The sequence below is a fragment of the Urocitellus parryii genome, chromosome 9, assembly GCF_045843805.1.
Source record: "Urocitellus parryii isolate mUroPar1 chromosome 9, mUroPar1.hap1, whole genome shotgun sequence".
NCBI lineage: Eukaryota > Metazoa > Chordata > Mammalia > Rodentia > Sciuridae > Urocitellus > Urocitellus parryii.
The window spans coordinates 35,147,563-35,173,729 of record NC_135539.1 but is presented as its reverse complement, the minus strand read 5'-3'; the positions used below and the strand labels follow the sequence as shown (position 1 = coordinate 35,173,729).

Below are 26,167 nucleotides of genomic sequence, written 5' to 3'. Positions count from 1 at the left end.
GCAGCAATGGAGGGGCCTGGAGCTGTGCTGTGGGGAGGCAGGACGCTGGGGCAAACAGAGCCCCTTGTTTGGGGGAATGAGTGTCCCAGCCTGAGCACCAGCTGCCTTTATGGAAAAGGAGTTTACCTAGCTATTGGCAGGCCACTACCATGTACACAAAGAAAATGCTGATTTTCTGGCAGAGTTTAGCATATACAAAGGACCAATCTCCTTTCAGCTGATTATGTTTGCGGAAGGTGGGAGTATCCAGTGCTGGGGACCTTGAATTTCCATTTTGAATGTTTCCAGGGCCCAGCACGACCCTAGAGGAAGTCAAGACCAAAGCAAGGGCTGTGGAGACACGAACACCAGGGAGCTCGCACCTTTGAGAGAAACCTGGAGCCAGAGGGTCACAGTGGTCCAGGAGAGTTAGGGGCTAGGTCCTTTGTCACTTTGCTCAGACAATTCAAGGCAGGTCAGAGCCTGGGTTGGAGGCTTCATGATCCTGGCCCCATGCCCTACACTCTGGTAAACTTAGAAAACACTAGGAAATATCTTTGGTCACCTTGGAAGATTCCCAGCCATAGACAAGAGGTGAAGAAGTGGCCCCAGCATCCTCTCACTACTTGAAGGAGATGATGGGCACCTGGAGGAAACCCCCCTTTGTTATGGAATCCACCCGTGTAAGTCACGGTTCATCAGGGGGAACCCCACAAAACTGCCACTTTTGTACTTTAAATCTGATGGTATTTCACAGGATTCAACCTGAGACTTCAAGTGACAACATCGCAGAAGACCAGCACCCTCAGGAGTCACCAGTCACCAGCTGGCCAGGTCAGGCATACTCCTGCTCTCATGGGGTCTACCAGCTGCCCTGGTCTCCTGACTCACTTCCTTCCCTCAGCTCCTTCCCATCACTCCTTGCCCAGGCCCTTGTAGGTGCCCATGCTGGTGGCTGCCCTGGCCCTGTCCTCCAGGCCTGCAGAGCTAAGTGCTGCCACCCCAGTGCCCTTCTCCAGGGCCCAGGAAAGTGCTCGCCTTGGGATGAGCTCCCCAATGGCCTAGCACTCCGGTCCCTTCCCCTACTGCTCCCCCATCATGTCACCCCTATGCCTTTCCAGTGGACACTCTCCCAGCTTCCACTAGGCTGACACAGTCTGCATGGTCAAGAAACGGACCTCTCAGCTCTCCAAGGCCATGTCCAGACCTCTGGTGCCTGGTGGTCATCAGCATCACTGAGTTTCCTTTGTTTCCTGACCTCTTGAATGTTTCCTGCCTGCTGACTTCCTGCTGTACTTGAGCTGGCACCTTCCATTCTCCTTGACAGTACTGTCATCTGAAGGAACAGTCTCATGACCATGCAGGCCACCCTCTTGATCCCCCAGATCAGAGGGCCGCTCCTGGGCCCAGTAAACCTTGCTGTGGAACTGAATACCGCTCTTGCTGGTATCTGTCCCCATTCCCCAGCATGATACCCCCATTCTGGCATCAGGGACTTCCCAGTTAGCCAGACGCCCTGCTTGTCCTCTCATCACTGTCCTCACCCTGCCCATTGGCCTGTCAGCCTGCTGTTCCTACCCAGGCAAGCTCCAGCCCTGGGGAACTCAGCATCTGCCTCCTCTGCTCCTGGACCTGGGCCCCCGGGACCCTGAGCTGAGCCCTCTCCTGCAGATTCCCTCCATCATCCCCTAGCTGTTCTTTCCCAGGGATCTCTGTACCTTTCTCTGGCCCTTCTGCCCCTCTGTCATTTGTGTCCTCAATACACTTCTTGGTTACCAAATTGGAAATAAGAATTGGAAATAAGGCAGAGAGGGTGGTGTGTCCTTGCCAATGGGCCAGCAGAGTGGTATGATTATGCAGGAGAAGCTTCTTGGGTTTGGTTCAATGTTCACTGGAGATTAAAATCACAGACTTTGTGCAAGTACATGTAATCCTGTAGCTATTTTATCTGCTGTCATTGATTTCTCTAGAAAAGACAACTTCGGGCTGGAGTTCACTGCCCTGTGGGCCATTGGTTCTGTTCTGGAGGAGGAAGCCCAAGTCCAGCGCCCTTTGTCACAGGCTCCTAGATAGACAGCAGCTCTAAGGCTCTGAACAACCTGGCTGCCCCAGAGGCCCTGCCCAGTTTCCTCTGTATGCGCACCACAGCCCTGTTTCTAGCACTTTGGAAGTTACACTTCCACATCATTTTCCCTTCCAGTTTGCCAGCCTGACCAGACTGTGTCCCTTGTTCCACTCAAACACTTGGCAGGGGCTCTGCTTGCATCTGTGTCCAGCCACTGGACCAGCCAGGGAATGATAGCCTGTTTCATAAACACTGAGGTCTCCCAGCGCTTACCTGCCACTGGATCAGGACCGAGGAGGTGGTGTGCGGGGTCGCGGAGACAGACCCTGGAGGCTCTCCTGGAACTGAAGCCAGGGAAGAAGAAGCAGGGTTAGAACAGCTGTGAGCCTGGCCGTGGCAAGCTCTGCCTCCATCCCAGGGGCAGCCTTCTCTGGGCCTTCCCCACAGCACCCTGTCCAGTCCCTCCCTATGGTTCCAGATCTGTGAGGGTAGGGTGGGCATACATCATTCTAGAAGTCTCTTAGGTCAGCTGCTTCTGAGAAGGACAGATGGTCACACTGAGATAGGAGTTTGGAGATACAGAAAAAGAAAGATATACTGAGCCTCAAAAGAAAAGTGTCCATAAATAAGTGCAGAAGAAACCCAAGAGCCATTGGAGTGCAAAGCAAGCAACCAGGAACATCCAGCCCTCGACCTTGGCCAACCACCCTGGCCCTCATCCTTGCCCACAAAAAGTGACTCCAGGAAGGAAAGACGGAAGGGCAGGGGAGGCTGCATGAAGTTGTATAACTCCACCCGGACTCTCTCTCTAGTTCAGCCCTGGCTTCTGTCCCTCTATGAACATTAACATCCCAGAGCAAGGGGTTGTGGATTGTCACTCTGGAGATGGCCAGCATTCTCCTCAAATGTGTGTCAGCTTTCCTAGATAGCTGTCTCTAACTCATGTGTCCTTAAGTTCATTTCTGCCAGTTTGTGGAGAACAAGAACCCCACTAACCTCAGTTGAGGTCCCCTTCTCTAGGAACTCCTTGGACCCAGTGTTCTTGGTTCAAATTCTAATGTGACTGTTAAGAGGGCTGATCTCTGGTGAGGCTGTCGCTGGCTGGGCAGCGAGGCCAAAGGCAGCCAGTCAGGGTCCTGCAGCCATGGTCTTGGAAAAGACCAGGTTATTTTGACCTCTGCCCATGTCAAGCCCTGTCCCTGGCCAAAGTGTGGCCTTCTGTCACCCGCCATACCCAGGAGGTCAGCTTTGACTCCTTTTCTATGCCCTCTGCTCCTTCCAAATTGATGCGGTCCTTTTAATGTACTGAACTGACCTCCCCATGTCTCCTCGGCTATAAGGTCACAGCAGAGGCCTGACACATATTCTACATCCAATAAACATCCACTGAACTGCATAAGATTGAGGGTGTCCCCAGACGCTGTCTGTGCCTGGCAGTCTCTCCACTCTGGGTCTAAAACTCTTGCCAGGTCAAGCTCTGTGAATCTCCTCTGGATCTGCCAGCCGCCCCCAGCCACACCCAGCCCCAGTTCTGCCTCACACAGCAGGGTCTCCATCCACCCTTGGAACTCCTGCTGGCCTGTCCTCACTGTGGGCCCTTCATCTAGCCTTCCTGAGAGCCCCTCACAGCAGACTGCAATTTTAGGGGCCTCTCAACATTCTCAAGCTGTGAGGTTATGCAGGAAATAAAAATCATGGTAATAAGAAAATCTTTATCAGTAAACCATCCACACACTCCAAGGACCCTCCCCATCAAGCAGGGTCAGCCTGTGCCGGTCAATCTCAGCTCTCAGCAGGAGACAAAGCAACACAAATACAATGCAAATCTGATGCAAAGGGAAATTGCAAATCTCAGAGAAGGAAGATGCTCAGATAGGTGCATCAAAAGCACTGATTTGAATATCAAAGGACTGAGAAAGGCCTGGGAGCGTGGAGAGTCCCTCGAATGGTTTTTCAAGAAATGGCCCATTCCCCCAGGTCACAGGGAGGCTGTGCTCACATGGTTTGTCAGAGATAACCCAACAATAAAATCAGCTTGTTATGTGTCTTTCTTCTTTCTTCTATGAATTAGTGCACAGTTGCAAAAATTACCTCAATTGTGTTAAATGTAAATTAAAACGAAAGCATTTTCAGTTTCAGATGATGCTTTAGTTCCAGTGCCAACCTTCCCGGTGGTTTAGCGTGAAGTTGGCCCCCACTTGAAGTGGATGAATTGGAAGGCTTTGGGACTGCATGGAGCCTCAGTCATGAATGAAGGGGTTTGTGGACTCTTTACCTCTGCATTGACCTAGGAGCTCCCTGGGGCTGACTGGCTCCCCTGCCCAGCAGAGCTGCTGAGCCCCACAGGACTCTGAATTGGGGATTCTCCCCCAAGCCTCTGAAGGCTTCTCTCCCCTCCTGCCTTTCCTCCAGGCTCCAATAAACTCCCAGGTTTAATGCATAGGAAATAGTTTGGGAGAGGCTCAAGGAGTGGGGCAGTCAATCCTCAAGGGCAGGTCAAGGGCCTCCTGGAGGCCAGAGGGCATCAGGGCACAAAACCAGCAGATTCTACCCCCATGGGAGAACTAGTTTTCTAGCAAAAATCAGTTTTTCTGTGTTGCTGAGGAGTTGAGTATGGTTCCCCTCCTCCCTGGGCTGGTCCCTAAGGTCCTGTGAGGCTCTGTTTAGGAAACACTAAACTTCTAGGTTCTATAAATAAATAAATAAATAAATAAAAAATGGAGTTGTGAGGTCACAGGGTGAGTGGCTGGAAGCTGGTCTATTTGGAAATCTTTCCACTGGTGCGTTAAATGGGAAAGACAGGGCTTTGGGCTTGGCTTAGGGAATTATTATCAAGCAATGCTGGGTGGACTAAGTGCTCAGGCCTGGGGCCGGCTCTGTGCCTGTTACACAACATCCATCGTTTCCATCCCACAGGCCACCAGACCATCGCTGTTCCACACATCTGATGGAGCTGTCCCCTGGGGTCCCTTCGGCCTAACAGGATGGGGCATAGAAAATTACAATGAATCTTCAGGCCCAGGGCTTCTGAGGCAGGATGGGGGTGAAGAACCACCTGGTGCTCTGAGGAGCTCTGCCTTCCTTGACCTGCCTGTGCTATTCTCAAACCAGGGGCCTTGAGAAAAACTGGGGAAACCTCTTAAACCCAGCTACCAGCTGACATTCATTTTTAACGACCCTATCAATTATTCAACTTCTGGGATGCTAATGGATGTAAGGGGCTTTGGAAGCCAATCAAAGAAAGTTCCATTCCATTTGGAAGCCCTTGAAGCCTTGATTTACGACCACAGGGCAGGCAGGAACACTGGAAGCTGTCTGTCACTAATGGGATTCCACTGCTCGCCACTGCTCCCTGGTGATCCCTTCCTTCCTGGCTCAAGACATAGTGGGGCCTCTCTCTAGGAGCATGTGTTTGGGGCCTCAGGGACAGCAGTAGAGAATGGTTGAGCCTCAACTTGCTCACCGTCCTGCAGTGTGGTGACCGCCTCCGTCTCTGAACTGAAGTCGCTGTCCCCGATGTCATTGGTAGCTTTCAGGCGCAGCTTGTAGGAGGTGAAGGGCCTCAGCCTGAAGTGGAGAGAGACTGTGACTGTGGCGCACCTCCCACCTTGTTCCGTCCATCCTGGGCAAGCACAGAGGGAAGGCAGGTACCTTCCCAGCCCTGAGAGTGCGGGGCTCTTGTGCCAGTAGAGATGGGCCATTAAATCACCCCCAGGTACAATAAACAGGGCCTCTAAGGGGACCGTGGAAAATTACAATGAATCTTCAGGCCCAGAGCTGTGAACACACAGCTGTGTGAACAGCCTGTGAACACCCTGGACCGTGATATCAGGGTAGGAGGGCTTCCCATAGCAGAGATCTGGGAGAGGATCCTGGCCTAGGAGGCACCACCATCTCCACAGTGAGAGTCCACAGCCAGCCACTGCCCTCTGGGGAAATTGAGGAGCAAGGTTGCCAGGAGATGCTAATTAGATCAGCCCTAGCACTGACCTGCAAAGCGGGCGTCTGCCTGATGTACCCCTCTGCTCCTAGTGCTCCTGCGCGTAGTCTTCCCTGGCCCAACCTCAGGGGTCAGCCCAGGTTGAACTCTGCCCAGCTGGGAGGGCCACCAACCTCTCCCCCCCATTTGCTGAACCTGCCTGGGACCAGGCACTTGGTAAGCATCACCCTATTTGACCTGCATGGTGGCTTGACGGGCAGGAGTCATCGCTATGCCCATTTCCAGGCTGAGAAAACAGGCCAGTCAGGCCAATTCACTTGCCCACTGCCAGAGGACTGGTAAATGGCACAGCCAGGATTGGAATAGGGGCTTGTCTTGAAGTAACATTCCTATGTCACATAATACAATGTCCATGTCAACTGTCCCTGTGAAAAATGTCCCAGACCCCTGATGAAGATGTTAGGGCGCTAATGCTCTGCTTAGTGCTCACACTTCAGGCCTAGCTGTGCCTGTTCCCGGCCCGCCCTCCCTTCTTTCCTTCCTTCCATAACAGCAATAGGGGAAGCATTTCTTTAAAGTATATCCTTGAAAAGATGTTTTTTTCTTAGAGTGACTTCCTCCTCCCCACCCAACCTTTCCCTAATCTATTCCCCATCTTTAACATCCCTTCCTCCCTTTCTCTCGGTTTCTAAACCCAGTTTCTAAAGAAGTCCCTCTGCAATGCCTTTCCTCTCCTCCATCAAAAAGTAGCATGTTTATCTGGAAAGAAGATGCAGATGCTGGCCCAGGAGGTCAGGTGCCCTTTGATGTGATAAGGAGGCAACAGAGACTCAAGGCCAATGTCTTGGAAGAGAGAAGCCTGTGAAATTCCTGCCTTTTACACCTCTTCCTCTCATAAAAGCTTTCTACCCCCTGAGTTCTCTGAAGAAGGAGCTTTGAGACTGAAAGTTCTCTATCTTGCTCAAAGCTTTGAATAAAACCTGTATTTTCCTTGCCAACCTGCCTCCTGGGTTTCAGTGGAGCACACAAGCCCTAAAGCCTTTCCTCCTTTCTTCCCCTCCCAGCCACCGAGCCATGATGGCTGTTGGGGCTCACAAGCCAAGCCCCATGCCAAACCTAAGCTGAGACTTCAGACTACACAGATGATGTCCCTTCTTCATGTCACGGAGTCAGTCAGTGACAAATGCCCTGGCTGGCTCAGTGTCAGGCCGATCGGCTCTTCCTGGTTGCCCTTCACTTCTGCATGGGCAGGCAGGGAGGCCACATTGTCTCCCTCCCCCCAGTAGCAGCTCTGCATCAAGCCACAGCTGCACCATCCTCTGTGTTCCAGGCCAGAAGACTTGAGGGTGATCAGGACCCTCAAATCCCTGTCCTCAATCCCAAGCCAACTCTAAGTCCCCCTGACTGCCAGTCTAAGCCCAAGTTCTCCTCACCTGAAAGCCAGTCCTCCCCCTTCACCACCCCCTCTAGAGACAACCTATAGCCTGGGGGTTTTGCAGCCAAGCTTTGGAACCCCTGAGACTAAGGACCCCTGAGTGCAGAGCCCTATTGCCCAACAGCAGCAGCAGCTACCCCACTGGTGCCTGGTTTGTGCACTCAGGGTGGAAAATACTTGTTTAGAGAAAGGGTCCTGCTTTGTAGGAAACCGATAACCATTTCTGGAAACTATGAACAGAAACCTTTCCAGTTCCCCTGCTTCCATAACACTCGTGCTTGAGATGGATTACAGCCCTCCTCCATCAGCTCCAGGGATGCTCCACCTCAAGCCCCCAGCAACCAACTCTTCCTGGCTGCTCCCCCCTGGCCTGGCGTGGCCGCTCTGCACTCAGCTCCTGCAGCTGGGAAGAGCAGTGACCAGAAGCCTCAGGACTCCAGAGAGCCTTAATGGAGATACTTCCAAAGTCCCACAGCTATGGCGGTCTCTGCTGCAGGCTTCTAGGGAAAGCCTTGGTTTAGTTCAAATAAACAAAGGACTTCCACTTGCTCCTAGCCTCCCAGTTGTGACTGTGTCAGTGATGATGATGGGCTTTGCCCTGTGAGGGCCCAGCCTCACCCACCTTAGCTGCCCACATATGCAATGCCAGCAGCTTCTCCTCCTGACACAGGAGGTGTTCCAGATGGCCCTTTGGCACGTGGACTCTGAAGTCAAAGTGCTTAGCTTGGTTCCCAGTCACCCTGGATAGGCCACATTGCCCCACTTCCTTATCTGGGTGGGTAATAATGCTCATATCACAAGTGTGACAAGATGACTAAATTCAGGTGAGGTCTCAGGAGAGTCTAGCACAGTGTAAGCACTCGCTTAACATACGCTGTTACAATGTCACCCTTTAGGATCAGCTTACATAGCTAACGTGCCTGTCCTGCCAGCTGTCCTCAGACCTTGTTTATTTCCCTCATCTCCTTTATCCCAATCTCTCTTTCCTTGACGACATTACAAGAGGCATCATCCAGGAGGAAGGACCTTGTCCACTTCCCTTCCTGCAGTAGCTCCAGCACCAGAAATGGTGCCTGCCACACCAGGTGCACAGTTGTCCTTTACTGAAGGAAAGAACAAAAGAGAACAGTGCCAGGAGCAGAGGACATGGGTAGAAACTAACATGTGTCCAGTGTGTGGAAGGAGCTTCAGAAAAGACTTGGCCTTACATTTAGCAGCGTGTAGTGCAGGACTTCACTGTTCACTAATGATTTAGGGGTTTGGGGCCACACTGAATGCTTCTTGAAGACTCTCTCCCCATAAACCCACTTGGGTCTATAACCTCTGTGGGCACAGAATGCCACACAGTGATGAATCTTGTCCAGCTCTGAGATTCACAGGGCTGGGTGCAAGGAGAGAGGACACAGTCCAGCAGCAGGCTCAGGTTCTGCCAGGCTCGCCTCATTCAACAAACATAATGAGCTGCCTCGGGGAGCTGCAGGGCTCACACACGTGCCTGCACAAGGGAATGGCACCCACTGTCCAGATGTGACATGTGACAGCCCTTCTCCATCAGCTCCAGGGATGCTGCACCTCAAAGCCAGGTTGTCTGGCTCAGGGTTGACTGAGCAGCATCCTGTGCACACTGACCCCAGCCCCCTCCACCCCTCTGCAGAGCTGCTCCTCTGGACTGCTGGTCCACTTCCTGGCCCTGGCACCTCCAGCCTACCTCAAGCCCAAGCCAAACTCCATGCTGTGGGGACCAGGACTTCAGTGACTACTTGAGACAGAAGCAAAGGAACAAATGGCTCTGGAACTCTCCCATTCATCTCTTCTGATTCCCCCAAATTCCGTGCGTGTGCTCTCTCTCTCTCTCTCTCTCTCTCTCTCTCTCTCTCTCTCTCTCTCTCTCTCTCTCTCTCGCCAATTCAAGCCTCTGCTTTGGAGTTGGCAAGCAGAATTTCCATTCTGGCTCTGCCACTACAAACTGGGGCAAGTCATTTAGCTTCTATGGCTGTCACTTTTTCCATCTATTAAAATGGAGAGGATGGTATTGACACTTCTCAGGGATGTTGCAGAAATTAAATTTCATAACCAACCCCCCTCATGGAGTCTAGTGGATCTTGGCATATGGTAGGCAATTAACAAAGGTGGCTTTCTCTCTCTGGTCTTCCTGAAGGCTTTCCTCTGAGTCCTCTTGCTTTCTTTCAGGAAGCCCTTTGATGCAGGAGGCTGCTTCCCCTGGCCATTTGCATATTCCACATGCCTCCCCTTCCAAATCTCCACTATCCAACCTCAGAAACCTAATAGATTTAAGTACATTTTAGAGATGACATCTGTTACCTAAACTCTTGCTTCTAACCACCTCTAACACCCAGAAAATGAACACAGTAGATAATACAGGACCCTGGCTATCCAAATTTGCTTCAGAACCCTGCTCCCCAAGCCCCCGAACAATTACACTGAGGAAATAAGTGTGTGCTGGTGCTGGCTCCAACTATTAATCACACATAGGAATGTCACCTCCAGAGCCAGAATGCTTTGCCTGGGGCATGGGGCATGGCTTAGAGTTCAGTGTTCTTCCCTCAGAGCTATTTTTAGGGTCTTATCAACAAAAGGAGTTCCTATATATTTCGATTGTTTTGGTTACAGTATAAACTGTATGAGTTCTGGGCATTAAAAAAGCTATCTCCTTTTATTTATTTATCTTAAAGGCATCAAAACTAATAAGAACTCATTATTTGCATCACAGAGAACAAAAAATATCCAACCCATGCATAAAATCTTTGGCTCAATTTACCTGATTTTTAAAAGTTAGTATTTTTGAAGATTATGTAGAAGAAGAAATAAAGATCCTGATGGATTTAGGGTCAGCATGTTGGCTCTGAGTCCCTGCTGTTTGATGTGAGAAATCCCTTCGGGCCCTCATGTTTTCTCTATGGGTTCATGGCACCTGTTGCAGCAGAGAGCTCAGAAAGCCAGAGTCTACTGCTCACCTATGCATAGCCCCCAGGGTCCATGGTCACTGTCCATCCTGAAGTCCATATGGCCCCCTCTCTCTGCTGCACATCTGTGCCAGGCTCACAGTCTGACAATCCTGACCATTGTCTAGGAGCTCACAATGTCCACACAGATCTCAGGTGACCTTCTCCCTGGTGCTCTGGAACTAGATCCAGGCACAGTCACAGATCTTGACAGTTAAGCACTAAGTAATTTTTTTTTAAGCAGGTTTCACTAGACAGGTAAAGGTCAAATGGAGCTGTCAGGATTATTAAGCAGGAAGGGCGATCATACCACAGCAGTGTACAAAATATTGCTTCCTTGGGATTCTGCCCGTGATGTGTTTTCTATTGACAAGTGGAGGAGGTATTTGTCCTAGTTCTGGCCTGTTAGGAAATTGATAAAAGTGTCCTCTGTACCAAATGAAACTGCCTGTCCTGAAACATGAACCTCTGCTTTTCTTGACCAAACTAAGCACACAATTATCTGGGCGATCTCAGAAGGTTCCAGAAAAAAAGTGCTGAATCTTTTTTTTTTTCCCCTTTGTTTCAGATGGTTTCACAGAGTGGTGAAGTTATCCATATCCATGGGTGCTGCTAATTAAGCTCAGCACCCAGGGCAATTGAGCGTGGTTTATTAAGTAAGGCTGGGCACACCTGACCATACTCACCTGAACCCCAGAGACATGACAGGAGAATTCTAGAGGTGACACCTGTGCTGAGAAGGGCTCCCCTCTGGAGCGCTAGGAGCTACACCTCCCAAGCTCCACTGCGGTTGCTCCATGGGTGACTGGGTGCTGGCAGAAGCCTGGGAGAAGTCTGGCCATTCAGGATTGCCTATTTTTTGCTGCCAGTTTGCTGGCGGTCAATAAATGAGGCCAGTTGGGGACTCAGCCCAAAGAACCACAGGATCGACCTTCAGCCCTGCCTTTCACAGGTGACGAGAGGGAGTGTGGCAAATATCCGGTGATGAACTTTTCCCAGGCCACGAGGCTACGCAGGGAGACAGATGGCTGAGAGCTGGTGCTGAACTTCTTTTTCTTTATATCATGAGACCTCATAAATCAGCTGCCAGGAGACAAGGTGTCCACAAAGACTTGAACTACAGGCCCACAGAAAGGCAGAGCCACAGAGGAGCCAAGGGCTCAGCCAAGGCACTGCACACCCATCACCTAAGACATCCTGCCTCAAGCTTCTCACTTGTGAAGTGGAATTCTAAACACTCCGACCTGCACCTCTACAGGTCTGCCGGGAGCAGCGTATGGGAGTGGTGCTGCAGGTGACAGCACTGTACTCTTAGTCACCCCCTCACTCAAGATTTTGCTCTCCTCATTTTCAGTTGCTCATGACTGTCTGAGATCAGAAAATATTAAATGGAAAATTCCAGAAATAAGCAAGTCCCTAAGTTTTAAGTAACTTTTATCACAGTCCATTGTTATATTGTTCTATTTTACTATGAGTTTTTGTCATCAATGGCTTACCATTAAAGTTTATCCTAAGTGTGTTTGTACAGGACACAGCACAGCAGGCAGGTGCAGCACTATTGCTGCTTCAGGCATCTGGGGGAACGTCTGGCAATGTGTGGGTGCAGCTCTGGGTGCAGCTCTGCTGAGGCAGGGCCTCCCCTCGGCCTGTGACCTGCCCTGATCGCCAGCTCCAGAGTGAGCCCAAGCCTGAGAGCCACTGCAGAGAGCTGGTCCTCACTCCCTCAGGGGAGGGGATGCTCACAGCCTCTGATCAGCTTTCAGGGTCAGTGCCTCCAAGGGGCACAGTGTGGGTGACAACGGCCATATCAGCCCACCTCTGGCTACCACTGCGCCAGCACCTGGTGCCCTGGGTGTCATGCGGTCCTTATTTCAGGCTACTCCATGACTTAAGACTGGTGGTGAGGAGATGTCTGAGGTCAGTCAAATCACCTGTGTAAGATGACCCAATAGCAAGTGGCAGAAGCCAGGCCTGAACCCCCACATTCTATATAACAATCCCTCCTCTTATAATGTGCTGTTACCACCCCTCCCATGTGTCACCTCCACCTCTGTCACTTGTCCCTGAGGGGCATTTCTCTTTACTTTAGATCACCCCATTGTCACACCTAAGAGGCAGTGATGGAGCCACACTCCCACCTGCCCTCATTCCAAAGTGTATCCTGGGGTCTCTGAGGATGGAGGTGCCCCGGGGGCTCCACCTCTGACCTACTGTGGCTCAGGTGGGGCGGTGCAGGGCTGTGCTGGGCACCATGGGAGGCCCTACTTGCCCTCCTGCCAGCTAGATGGAGGCTCTTGGACAGCAAGGGCTCTCCCGAGTTTCCATCTGCAGAACTGGACCACCTCCCTCACTGGGCCAGTGGGGGTTCAACGAACTAATGTGTGCAAAGCTCCCCCATAGAGTGCTACAGTCTCGCCCCTCCCCTGGGTGCAGGCAAGGCCTCCAGACCTGAGATGGTGGTCTCATCACAGGAGCCCCTTCCTCACGCCCTGGAGTGCTAGCTTAGTAGCCCCCCCCCAGCAGGGGGCTTGTGAGAAGCCAGGTGTCAGGAGTTTCCTATGTGCCTAATACCGCTCTCCCCGGACCCCGAAGTGGTGAGGATGCTGGAGTCCTGGGGCCTCCTCCAAGACTAAGGCCTGACAGATTACTTAGCCTCTCAGCCTGTTTCCTCCATAGTAAAGGGGGTGAAAAGGCAGTCCTGAGCCCCACACAAGCAGACCTTGGGTCAGGGTCCGAACAGGAGGACAGTTCCTAGCTTATTCCCTGGGGCCCTCACACCCCACTGCCCACCCCCTGCTCACCCCTTCTCCATGCTCTCCTTTCCCCAGCACTGCCTTCTGGAGGAACTGGGACTCAGAAGCCACACAGCCTCCCACTCTGTAGGCAGGAGGAAGCCAGGGCAGAGACCCACAGGGCAAGGCCCAGGCTGCTTGGGGAAAGTCCTGGTTCCCATAGTACCTTTCAACGGCACAGGCTGTGGCCTCATGGCTGATGGATGAGGAATAGGTCTGCCACTCTCCCCTGGGCAGCTCTCGAACTTGCACAGTGAAGTACCGGATGGGGGAGGCCCCATCACTGCCTGGGACCCACTGGAGCCGGAGGCTGCGGGCTGTCACTTCCGCCTGGGGCACCAGGAGCTCTCTGGGGGGTGCTGGCCGCTCTGCAACCAAAGGAGGACAGACCAGGGATGGGTGAGAGGGTGCTCTCTACTGTTTCCTGCTGCCTGCTTAGACTCGGTGCATCAGGCACCAAAAGGCTTGTCTCCATGGCTGGGGTGAGGAGGTTGTCTTACAGCTGATTTTGGACATGCTCAGCTTGGAGCTGACTGGAGACTCCTGCTGGCTCCCACAGGAGAGCCAGCCAGAGGTAGGCAGAGGTGAACACCATGTGGGCCCCCACCCTCCCACCATCAAGAGCAGGTGTGTGAATGACAGCTGGCTTTGTAGGGGCTAAGACATCTCCTGCCTCATTCAGTCCCTCGGAGTTTGGGCTCAGTACACTCCTAAGCGTGGACTTTCTTTTCCTTGCAGTCAACCAGAGTCTAACTCATTAGCGGCATCTCCTTGGTTCTTCTGAGGGGCAGGGAGCAGGTGTAGGGCAAGACCACCTCTGAGCTACCATGTCTGCAGTGATGAGACTGAGGTATGGGGTGCAGGGTGCATGGGTCCAGCCCAGGCATCACTTTCCTGTCACCCTGGCCTCATGTCTCATCGATTTCAATAGAGAAACTCCACAGAGGGAGGAATAATTGTTTAATTGTTTATCATGAAGATTATTGATTCTGATTAAAACGTGTGGCGTGTAATAAAGCAGCAATTGATTGTCGGCCCTGCAGTGATGGGTCCGTGAGAAACGCTTCGATCTAACTTCATCAGCAGTCCGATCCTTAGGTACACGCTTTGGCTTCCTGACTTCTCCTGGCCGGAGCAGTAGCCGGGCTCCCCCCTGCTTACGAGGCCCCCCTCTGGACATACTGCCTGCTGGGCTCCATCTTCCTGAGCTACCAACTGAGGGCCGGGCAGAAAAATCTAAACTCTCTGGGCTGGAGAAGCAGGTGGCTGGGAGGAAGCGGGGTGCAGGGTGGGGAGCAGTGGCCCCCACGCCCTTAGCAGCAGGCCAGTGTGGACCAGGCCATGAGGGTCCACCCACAGGAGGATGTTTGTGTGAGTATTTCTACTCGACTCTGGAGTTGAGCCATGTCTGCCTTTGGCCAGCCGCCATGCTACCCTCTGCTTGAGAGCTGAGTCCTCCTAAATGGTGGTACCCAGAGGAAGATGGCATGGATCAAAGGCCACTAGGCACACGAGCCAGGGCCTCAGCTGCCACCCCCAGGCCATGACCACTCTCCCTAGTAACAAGGACCCTAAGGACCAGGATGCAGCTCCAGTTCCTGGGAATCTTCCCAGCCCAGGTTTGGCAGGTCGCTTCACCTCTCTGAGCCTCAGCCTCATCCTCCACTAAAGGACATGGAAAGAGCACCGGCTGCTGGAGGTGTGGGGAGGTGAGGGGCATTTTGGAGAAGCACTTGCTCCCAGGCCAGGCTCACGGGAGGAGCACAGTCGGCCCATTTGAGAAAATGTGGGTGAAAACACGTGCACCAAGAAAAGGTGGAGAGGTTTGCTTTGGGAGAGTCATTGACTATTTTCCCCCAACTTCAGACAAAACTTTCCCCTGATAACCAGGGGTGGCAGCAAAAGGAACTGAAGGTGGTCCTTTAAAGGGGCACTGAGTGTGACTGGCCTTTCCCCTCCATCTGCTGCACACTCAGAAGTTCTGGCCTCTCGGTGACGTGAAGGCGCCTATCCTTCTATCAACAACGCCAACAGACAGCCGCACTGGTGGCATAGCGGATGTGCATTATTGAGTGCTACCGCACCCTAAGGGAAATGTCACCACTGTCTCCCTCACTGGGAAACAGGCCTGCTGCTCAGTGATCCACTGGGACTCCCAGAGGAAGATGGGTTTGGCCTTCCCTGGGAGCTTCGTGGCCACTGGGAGAGCTCAGCTGCAGGAGGGGGAAACAAGCCTTCCCTGCCCTGGTCACAGCGTTGGGGGTAAATGGCACTCAATGTGTGCCAGCTCACAGGGGCCAACTGCCCATCTGTTTTGAGCTCTGCCTCAGTGAAGTCAGACTGGTAGTGTAGAGTGGACCAAGTGTGAGGACTAGCACCCTGGAAGTCAAGAGCATCCCACAGGTGCTGCCTGGGGGCCTCTGGGAAGAGTCGAGTCACAAAGACAGATCAGGAACAAGTCAGCCAAGGGAACACAGGTGCCACACACAGGAGCCTAGGGGACTAGGTGGGTCCTAAGGCCTGGGGAGGGAAGGACTCAGGCAGAGGAGGACTTGGGCCAAGGTGGGCTCAGAGAGAGGTGGCAGGACCAGGCTATGAGCTTGGGAAGCAGGAAGAAATCAGGCTGTCCTGTTTCTGAGCTGCTGTGGGCTTGGAGTGCAGGGCCCAAGGCCATCTCCTCCAGAGGGTGAGGTGAGATCAGGCTGGGAGGGCTTACCTCTCTTCTCTGTGGTGATGACTGTGGCCTCCAGTGGCTCTCCCCATCCCTGCCTCGTCTTGGCAGACAACCTGAAGATGTAGGCAGACTCTGGGGCCAGCTCGGTGGCCGTGAACTGCCGCACTGTGGCACCAACCTCCACGGTGGTGAATGTGTGGGGGCTGCTGCTGGCCAGGCGGTAGGCGATCTGGTATCCTGAAGGTGAGGTGTGGGGAGGGAAGGAGAGAGCTCAGCCAGCCCTTTGTGCATATGCTGGGAAACCCGCCCTCCCACCACCTGTAATTGCTTCTGGATTGAAAACCCAAACGCAGACATTTGTTCCTTCCTGGTTTCTGGAGGTGGTCGAGGTGTGCATTGAAAGGGACATGACACCTACAGTGACGAATGGAGTGGCCTCTGAGTGCGATCTCCCCATGAAGCTTGTTTTACTCTTCATCCCTCACCAGAACAAGGTGGGAAAACAGTTTCATCTTTCCTGAGGATGCTGGCACACGGGGAGAGTGCCACAGGAGCCAGGACCCCAGGTTGTTCTTGACAGGAAGGTGGAGCATGCCCTGCCTGTGGCTTTCTTTTGCCCTCTGTGCCCCTCCCATGATGGAGTCCTTCCCCTGCTCTGGCAAAAAAGGGCAGTGCCTGCCCTTGGCAGCTTCTTTCTCATTTGCCAACACAGCACAACCTGCAGTGGGCAAGATTATGCTGGTCTCACCTGTTACACTTCCCCTTCCTCTTATCTTCCCGCCACCTGTAACCCTCATGGTTTGCTCAGCAGCCCAGATTTCCTCACCCACTCCCCTGGTGCTGAGATGGGTGGCGCCACTTTAATTCTCTTTCTGTGATTTTTAATCATTTGAGGGAGGGCTGGGCCAGCTCTGGCCATCTCTCCATGTTCCTTGATTATTAAGGGTTCACGGTTGATCAGACATCATTAACGATCAAACCTCTCCAACAGGGCAACCCAGACCCAGCTTGGGTCTGGGCACTGCCTCCTCTGGGCTATCAGCGTGTGGTCCAGCCACTGTGCCCCCATGCTGATTAAAAACAGAGCAGATGGGGTGCTGGGTGTCCAGAAAACTAATGACAGCCCATGGTTCATGGTAAATAAGGGGGGCACAGAGGGGCATATCAAGCCAGCAGAACTGAATGGGTCCTTGGTTGCTTGACTGGCATGGGCCGTCTGTGGGCGGGCAGCACTGCAGGGTGCGGCAGGCCTTGCCTCCTGACAGGCGGGCTCATGGCACACAGTGTGCATGTCCCCAGCCTCTGTGCTGGACGCAGTGCCTCCTCTGCCTTTGTTCTTCCTACTTGCTGGTCCTTGAGGCCAGGGTGACCGCGCTAGCTGGCACCTCCCCAGCTCTGCACATTGCTGTTTCTCTGACTGTGTAAGGTGTCTGGCCTGGCTAGCCATATGGAGGTCAGGAGAATGAGTATGTGGAGGTCAGACTGAGTGGGGACCCTGACTTAGCTCTAGCCTTTGCCTGTCACATTAGTGTCCATGTCATCATCACACAGACTGGGGGATCAGCAAACTTTGCCTTATCCATAATGATGCCACCTAGAGCCCAGGTATCTATGGGACCCTGAATTGCTGTGTGGCGACCCTGCCTCATGGACTAGGGCTCTCCTCCCTGACATGGGGAACAGGTGTCCTGGGGATTTCTTGGAGGTGCCCAAAACTCTGACACGGGTGTTCTGCCTGATGCCTTCCCCTTCCCATCCCATTTGAAGACAATGGACTGGCAGCCCAGGGAAAGCTGGCACGCCACTCCTTCCTCCTTAATCATGCTTAGTCATGGGGTGAGGACCTTGAAGCTTGTGGAGCCAGTCTCAGGCCTTCAGAGACTTGTGGGCACTCAGCATCCTGAAAATGAGGGAGACAGCTGCTGTGGCTGAGCAGGCCACATGCAGGGCCCCTGCTGGGCTCCCAAAGCCCCTCCCACACCCCCAGCCTTACAGCAGCCTTAGAGGGTGGCTGGTGAGGAGGCAATGGTACATGAGAGGTTATGGGGTTTGCTCAAGGTCACTGAGAACTGGAGCCCGGGTCTGTCTCACCCTTCCTTAAAAAGAACCCATGCCCATCTCTCAGCAAGGGGACAGGCCCTCAAGGGCCCTGCTGATCTAGACCATGCTCCCTGTAGCACTGGATGAGGGGATTTTCCAGTAGCAACAGTGCTCCACAAGAAGTGCAGGTATTCTGGAGGCTGAGACTCAGGTTCTGCATGTTTCCTACTGTCACTCATGTAACAGTGTCACCCCCTCTGACCCTCAGTCTATTGAGCTGTATGGGGGGACAACAGGAAACATTCACAGGGCTTCTGGGGTTACATAACCTACAACAGACATAGCCTCCTTGTACAGCCATTCTTGGCTTTGATGTGGTCACAGATCAGTAGCTGTCCCTTTGCTCAAGGTGTTCTGGTGACATCTCATGATGCTCACGGGGTTGTTTTGCTATGAGGGTCCCTGGTCCTGCCAGGAACCAATGCTAACACAGTTCTGCAGAAGCCATAGGCCTTGCAGCTCCAGGTCACAACAGTGACCACCCATCAGAGGCAGCATGGGGACACCAAGCAGGTATGTAAGACATGCTCAAGCTCCTGGCCTGACCCCAAAGGAGCTGGGAAAAGTGCTTAGCTTCCCTCACTTCAGCTATAATATAGTAGCAAAGCCCCCACTCTCGGACCTTGGACCTCTTCCTCCTTGAGTCAGCTACATCTGCTCATGCTCAGCCCTGAGGAGATGCACAACAGGTAACTGTAAGTGGGTCCTCCCCGAGAAGTACGTAGTTTCCAACAGCTTCCTGCTTCCAAGTGCCTGATTCTAGGTCATCTGGCAGGAAGCAGCATATCTGGTTATGGAATCAATATGCATTTTTGAAAACTTCCAGGCTTAAGTTGCCTTTTTAAAAAGGCATTAAAATGTTATAATGTGTTATTATTACTTTTTAAATTACTTTATATTCACATGGCTCAAAGATTGCGTAAAATGCAAAGAAAATAGTGTAAAGCGTTTCTCTGGTGCCTGCCCTCTGTACCTCCCTGAGCCTCTCTTCCATGCAAGCATTGCTGGTTTCTTGGGTGTTTTTCTGGTGATAATCTAAGAATACGAGAGCAGAGCGCTTAGGAAGACAGCCTCATTCTTTCCTGCACTTGAGAGTACATCAGTCATCCAGTCCTGTGCGTGGCTTCTCTCATTAGCATCTCTATACTTGTCATTTGCTTGGACGGATGTGGGTTTTTCCTTCTCATCCTTTTGGATGGTTTATCATTTATTTTTGGTTCTTCCAGTTCTTACCCTCTGATTTACAGGTTATGCCATCTCCTCAGTCGTTGGCTTCTTGAGACAGCATCTGATAACTCGTCACCATGAATGATGATGAAATTAGCCTTGTTCCCCTTCTTTCTACCTCTATCTTTTCTGTCACACAATTTTGGTTCAGTATATTACTGCTTTCCTTTTTCCTCATATTTGCCTTTATACATTTAAATGCATTTATATATCTATTATCTGGTAAAGCTCTGAATTGTATCTTTTGAGAGTCACCTACTGCCTGAGAGATATAAACCAGCGTTCTCGTGTTACACTGACCTCCTCAATATGTCCACCTCTGGCTTTCAGAATCGCATGATTATTCTCAAGGTGCTGAGATTTGGAGAATTTGCACTTCTGTTTTGCGATCAGGGGTTGCAGGTGCACAGTGATGATGGCTCTCAGCAGAGGTTTAAGAGGCACATGGGAGGGATCAAAGCTGGAGGAAATGGCTAGCCTCTGTCCTAGGGAAGTGAGGTGTGTACAGGATCTCAGGGCCCTAAGCAGGCCTCATCATGGACCAGGTGTCAGTTAGCAAAATGAGGAACTTCTACCTGACCGTTCGAACACAATCAGGCTGTGGCTGGTAAAAGAAGCAACTGACCAAGACCCAATGTCATTGTCCCATGCATATATTAAGGAAACCAAAGAAAAGTATTTTGCAATAAATAAAAAAAAAATTACAACCAAGCAAGAATTCTACACTGGCAGATATAACATGACCAATAAGATCATGATCAAATATAGTGTTTTAGAATCATCAAGAATATTGTGCAGGCTGGGCATGGTGGGCACATCTGTAATTCTAGTCACTTGGGAGACTGAGGCAGAAGGATCATAAGATCAAGGCCAGCCTCAGCAACTTAGAAGACAGAGTTTGTCTTGAGAAAAAAAACAAAAAAAGGCTATGGATACAGCTCTGGGATAAAGTGCCCCGGGTTCTATCCCCAGTATCACCATCAAAAACAAGCAAACAATAAGAACAAAAATGAAACCAAACCCCTGACTAGTATGAATTCAGGTACTGGAATGTTGTTCCTGGGGATAGAGATAAATAATTCCTAGAGAAGCACAAATTAAGTCTGTAACAATAACAGGTGAGTGCTGTACATCTGTGGTCTATTTCCTGTGCCCTGCACACTGAAGACCAGGGAAGGATCACCTTGCTGGTTCTGCCCAGGTCTAACTGAGCAAATTTCTCCTCAGTGTGCAAAAGCCTGCGTTTTCCTAAGACAGAGAAGTGGAACTGACCTGGTGCTGCTAGCTCTTCGGGCTCCTGCCCATTGCAAAGGCCTGGCCCTGCCACACCTCCCACTGTCGATCACCCCGTGGCTTCCCAGGTCCACCCCCACCTGCCAGTGTACCCCTCACACCGCCAGTGGGTGTTAGCTCCCTTTCTGTTATTTTGCATTTTGCAGAGTTGTGTGTGATCAACTCTCCTCTCTAAAACCCAAATTGCCTTTCAACTAAGAAGTTTGAATTAATGAGGTATTATTTATTTTTAGGACCAGGACATGAGTACAGATGTGCTTTTGTCATAGTTTAATCTTCATTATTTTATCACAGTTTATCTCTACTTAGATTCTTCTGTTGCTAGAGGTACTAATCCTGCGATGAATTGAAGATTGTGTTCAAAGGCTAATCTTTGTGAATCACAGAATTGGGGGATTAAGTGGAAACTAGTCTCTCCTTGCCAAGCCAGAACCTCCTTCCCATCAAAGGCTCCACCCTAACTTTCCATCCTTCCCAGGGTAACCTGTGACCTCAGATCACAGGAATGGGAGAGAAGGATTTAGCGCTGTACAACAGGGTAAAGTATTTATCGACCAGTTCCCAGTGGTCACTGGCTCAGGACTGCAGGGTGGGATGGGGGAGGACCCCTAAATGTCTGACCCAATCCTCAGAGCCCAGAGGCTTCAGCAGTCAGAGGCAGGGTTGCAGGTTGTAGACACTGGGCATCTGGGGCTGGCGGACATGGATCTACAATAAGGTTACCTTACACTCAGACACAACTACTACTTACTTCTACTACTTACTTGGAATTTTTTTTTCTTTTTTGGATGATCATCTTTCCATGAATTTTTGAAAACAACTGAAGTTTTACTCTAAATACGGCCTTTTCATTCTGAGATTTCTGTAAAACATCAAAGGCATGCTTTTCCCTTCAGAAATGGGAGTTTTAATGACTGTTTAATATAGTCAACCCTCTGTATCTGTGGATGCATGTTCTTAGATTCAACCAGCTGAGGATCAAAAACATTCAGAAAATAATTCCATCTGTACTAAACATGTACAGACTTTTCCCTTTGTCATTATCTCCTAAATAATGCAGTCTAATCACGATTTACAAAGCATTCATGCGGAATTAGGTATTATAAGTCATCTGGAGGTGATTTAAAGTACACAGAAGGACACCCGTTAGTTTACAGTGGGGACTTGAGAATTGATGGAGTTTGGTATCTGTGGGGTCCCAGACCAACCCTCTAGGATTATAGAGAGGTGTCTGTGTTGCCTTGAATGGGCCTTCATCACATGTTGCCAACAGCTGGGTAGGAAGGGGGTCTTTGCCACCCTTGTCTCTTCAGAAATTTCTAGTTTCTGGTGCTGGAGCACAGAGAGGATGACATCTAACTGGTACAGTGGCTGTAAAGACTCAGTAGGTAATGCATGTAAATTGCAAACACAATGTCATTTGTTCCTAATTGCAGCAAATCTGGGTTATTATTTTCTCTCGCTGATCCAGGTCCCACACTGAGCCACTGGGAGGAGATTCCTCAGCCTCTGGTTATATTTGCACTTTCCTATTATATCCTCTTAAATAAAGATGTTATCATTTTTAGTTCCCACATCATGGTCTGTTAAACATAAAGATTAATACTTATATCGTACCCTGACACGTTTAAAAGGCTCACTCGCTGGACAATAGAAGGGTTTTTCCTGGGCGTATGTGGCAAAAAAAAAAAAGAAAAAAAAAGAAAAAAAAAAGGCAGTCGTGTAATAGTCCTAGCGTTTTTAGAGAAAATGATAGATGGTATTAGAGATAAGAGCGTTTATGTGGAAGAGGTTGGTTATGTAATTATGGCCAGAGCCAGATCAGAAACATTAGCGCACTGAATTTCAGCAAGGCAAGGTCAGAAGGCCGCGGTGTGCGTTAGGAAAGAATGAATACACTGAATCAATAGGAGGGCCAAGTGCGGCCTGAGAGAAGCCTGTTGTTAAGGTTATGGGTGTATTATGATAATACAGGTATTCAAAAGAAGCAAGGCCAAGCACGAGGAGCATCGATCCAAAATGAAGATTAAAACACCCAGCTAGCGGCTTGTGAGGGTTTCTGAATCCACCTGGAAGACAGAGGGGGCACTGTGCACCTAAAAAAAGAGGTGAGTGTGAGTGCGAGATGTGTTCTAGAACCAGAGACACAGAGAGGAGACTCCAGGAAGATAAGGACACAGACTGCAAGCCCCATGGGCCTCAGTTCCTTGAAGCCTGCTGCCAGGGAGCTGCACAACCATTCGGGGCTCCATCCAGACATCTGGGGTACTGCAAGCATTTCATGGATTGTGCTGTCACTCAGCAAAAAAAAAGGCATCAGTTTGAGTAACCCTAATGCTCAGGTCCGCAGAGCAAGGCCACCAGCAGGGCACAGTGCTGCTGACCTCAGTAGCACTGGGAGGCAGAGACACCCCCACCAACCTCCAGGAAGAGGGCAGAGAAGCTACAAGTAGCCAAATGGCTGTAGGCAGCTCATGGGCCCAACAGATGCCCGTTGGCTGTTGGTCTTCCCGTTTGCCCACTTGAGGCTCGGGGCACACAAATGCCTCAGGGAGTCCAAAGGAGGAGTCTGCAAACATGGATCATATTCAAATGGGCTCCTAATTCTCAGCAGAGTTCTTGTGCACCCTTGTAAAAAGCTCAAGGTAATTGTTAGGCCCTGGGTGGGCAGGAGGCCTTCTGATGGGCGTGGAGGCAGAGGCAGAATCTGGAGTGTTGGGTAGGTTGGGCTCAGGGATCTGAAGAGCATGTGCATTTCCTCTAGCTTAAGAGCATTAAAGAGTCCATGTCTGGCAAGTGAGGAGGGATGGTTATACTCAGGAAGCTCTGCACATCCCCCCAAGGATGGTCCAAAATGCTAAAAACTCTCCATAGTAAAATATTTACTCAAATAAGCAAGTGTTTTTCCCTCCAGGTGCTTGCTGGTGTTTCCTGCTGTTAATCTCTTTTGGAAATGCAAGAACATGTTTTGATATAGATTACAAAAGTGGGAGCTGCAGAGGTGTTTACACACTCGGAAGGCTGCGCTGCCAGAGCGGAGGCATTGATTCGTTTTCTGGACATAAAGTGAGTCATGCAAAGAGACAGATTCCTTCCTCCCCCATGAACCCCAGCCGGAATCTCTGGGAATTGTTTTGCCATCTTGCAGACAGCATCTATAATTTGGTGCACTGGCTATAGGAACACACAGGTGAGGTGTAACGCAGACAACATCCATTGCAGCCAAATGCCATTACAGCAAGGGACGCTCAAATGGGGTGCCTTCTGCAGTACAGGTGGACCCAGTGCTACCTGATTTAGCACCTCTCTTTTCACAGTTGGGGTCCTCTTCTTACCTGGACTTTGTGATTTTCAGTGACTTCCCAGAGATTCCGAAGCAAAATCAAAACTTCCCAGCACACATCAGGGACATTCTGTGACCCAAATTGCTTTCCTTTTTCCCTTAGAATGAACCCCTAGCTCCAGCAACCAGATAGAAAACAAGGCAATGAAACATGTCATTGGTGTCAACAAAGTAAATACCTGCACAGGCCAAGCCTAGCATGACATGGAGAGCTGCCAGCCAGCCCTGGGCACAGGGGGCCTTGAGCTAGGAGCATTCAAACCATAAATACGACAAACACTGACTACGTGGCAAGCATTGTTCTGAGTTCTCTATGTGCAACTCATCAGATGTAATGAGGAGGCCCAAACGTCATTCATCTCCTAGGAATGGGGAAACTGAGGCATAAGAATGCCAAACAACTTGCATAAGTTCACTCAAACAGTAAATCGTAGGCTCAGGTCTGCACTTCAGCATGGCTTCCATGTCAGAAAACTCATCGCCTTTCCCATCATGCCTGTCGGTAACCCAGCACTTAAAATACAGGGGACATCTGCCATAAGTCTTCCAAGAGGAGCAGACTCCCCAGGGAAGGGGGTCCTCCAGGTAAGAAACAGGCCAGAACCTTGGCTCAGAGCCTGTTGAGGTCAGGACCTCCTATGTTTGCAAGACCTGTGTGGGCCATTTAAAGTTGCAACATCAAAGAGACCACAGGTCACCGGGCAAGAGAGCACAGCTGAGACGCTAACTGCCATACAGCCACAAAAGGGGAACACAGGCAGGCAGCCCCAGACGCCTGCCATATGTGGCACATTGTGGCTACTCCCTTTTCTTATTACTTCAACCAATCTGCAACAAGTAGCCCTGTGCCCAGGTGCAGGGATTGCTTTCAGGAGTGCTGTGGAGAAGTGGAGACCTCTGGGACAGCGGGAGGGGCACACACCTTCCAGGTGTGGCCACTTGCCCTCAGAGGGTGGTGCAGTCCTAACCCGAGAGGTCCTACTCCTCCACATCCTCGTATCTGGTGTCATCAGACTTCAGGTTTGGAGTCCGATACACGTGAATTGTGAATTGCTGCCTTTCATTTAATAGTACTTTTATAATCAGAAAAACAAATGTTAAAGACACTCTGAAAAGTAAATGACAAGACTTGCAAGTGAGCCAAGAGTCCCATCTGGACGGCGAGACTTGGGCTGTGCCAGGAGAGCAAGGTGCTGGGGGGTGAGGGAGAGGTGCCTACTAGAGAGCCATGCACACGAGGGAGGTGGTGGGACTCCTAGGCAAAGAATGGGAGGGTCTGAAGAGAATGTGGAAGTTTTTCCCACAAAAACCCAAGTGGAAATTTCATCCTCATTGTGAGGTATTAAGGGGTGGAAGCAGTGGGACCTTCAAGAGGGGACGAAGGTATGCTGTCATCAATGGGCAAATCTGTTCAGGGAGTCCTGGATTCATGGGTTAATGGCTCCTCTGCAGAGTGAGGTTGTCATAAAAGCCAGTTAGGTGCACATTCACAAGTGTCCCCATCATTATGCAATGCCCTGGGCAGGGTCAGGACTCTGTAGAGTCCCCAGCAGCAAGAAAGGCCTCACCAGAGTTGGCCCCTCCAGCTTGGACCTCCCAGCCTCCAGAATCTGGAGAAACCTTTGTTCTGTGTGAGCTGGTTTTAATATTATATTTATTATTTCATCTTCTGTTGGACCAGAAGAAGCTGCAGGTCCGTTAGGCCCAGTCTCACTGTCCAAATGGGACTCTCAGCTAGCATTTAAATCTTGTTATTTCCTTTTCAGGGTGTCTTTAACATTTGTTTTTCTGATTATAAAAGCACTTTGAACTGAAGCTGATAAATCTTTATAAATTACTCAGTCCATGGTATTCAATTATAGCAACAGATACCAAACCAAGAGGACATCTGCCCTGAGTCTTCCAGGAGGAGCAGAGCTCCCCAGAGAAGGGGGTCCTCCAGGTAAGGAGCAGGCCAGCACCCTGCCTCAGAGGCTGTTGAGGTCAAAGCCTCCCATGTTTGCAAGAAAGACCTGTATGGGCCATTTAAAGTTGCAGCATCAAATAGACCACAGGTCGCAGGGCAAGAGAGCATAGTTGAGATGCTTAGAGTCCCCAGTCTGCCATACAACCCTAAACTAGAGTGGATTCTGGCAGTGCAGTCCCACTATAGGGCACACACAGAAGTGATCAGAGAATCAGCCATGGCTGGATGGGTCGCCATGGCTGGGTGGGTCGCCGGGGCTGCATCTTCTCAGAGCCCACAGTTCTGCACGCTCCTGGGACTGTAAGCAACAGATCAGAAGTTCATATTCTTCAGCTCTAAAAAATATCCCCCATCTCACTTCAGCGGGCTGGAATCACTCCTGGGTAATCA

General features: G+C 50.9%; 1 protein-coding gene across 1 annotated transcript in view; it reads right to left on the bottom strand.

Annotated features, from left to right (window-relative positions):
- The window catches only part of Sdk1 (sidekick cell adhesion molecule 1), a 903,256-nt gene that overhangs the window by 76,856 nt on the left and 800,233 nt on the right, over window positions 1-26,167 (bottom strand). The window contains exons 29-32 of the mRNA XM_077802503.1: window positions 15,891-16,085; window positions 13,341-13,542; window positions 5,508-5,611; window positions 2,318-2,388 (exon numbers count right to left, since the gene is read on the bottom strand). Of these exons, the coding sequence (XP_077658629.1) occupies window positions 2,318-2,388; window positions 5,508-5,611; window positions 13,341-13,542; window positions 15,891-16,085 (572 nt within the window). The remainder of the gene's footprint in view (window positions 1-2,317; window positions 2,389-5,507; window positions 5,612-13,340; window positions 13,543-15,890; window positions 16,086-26,167) is intronic.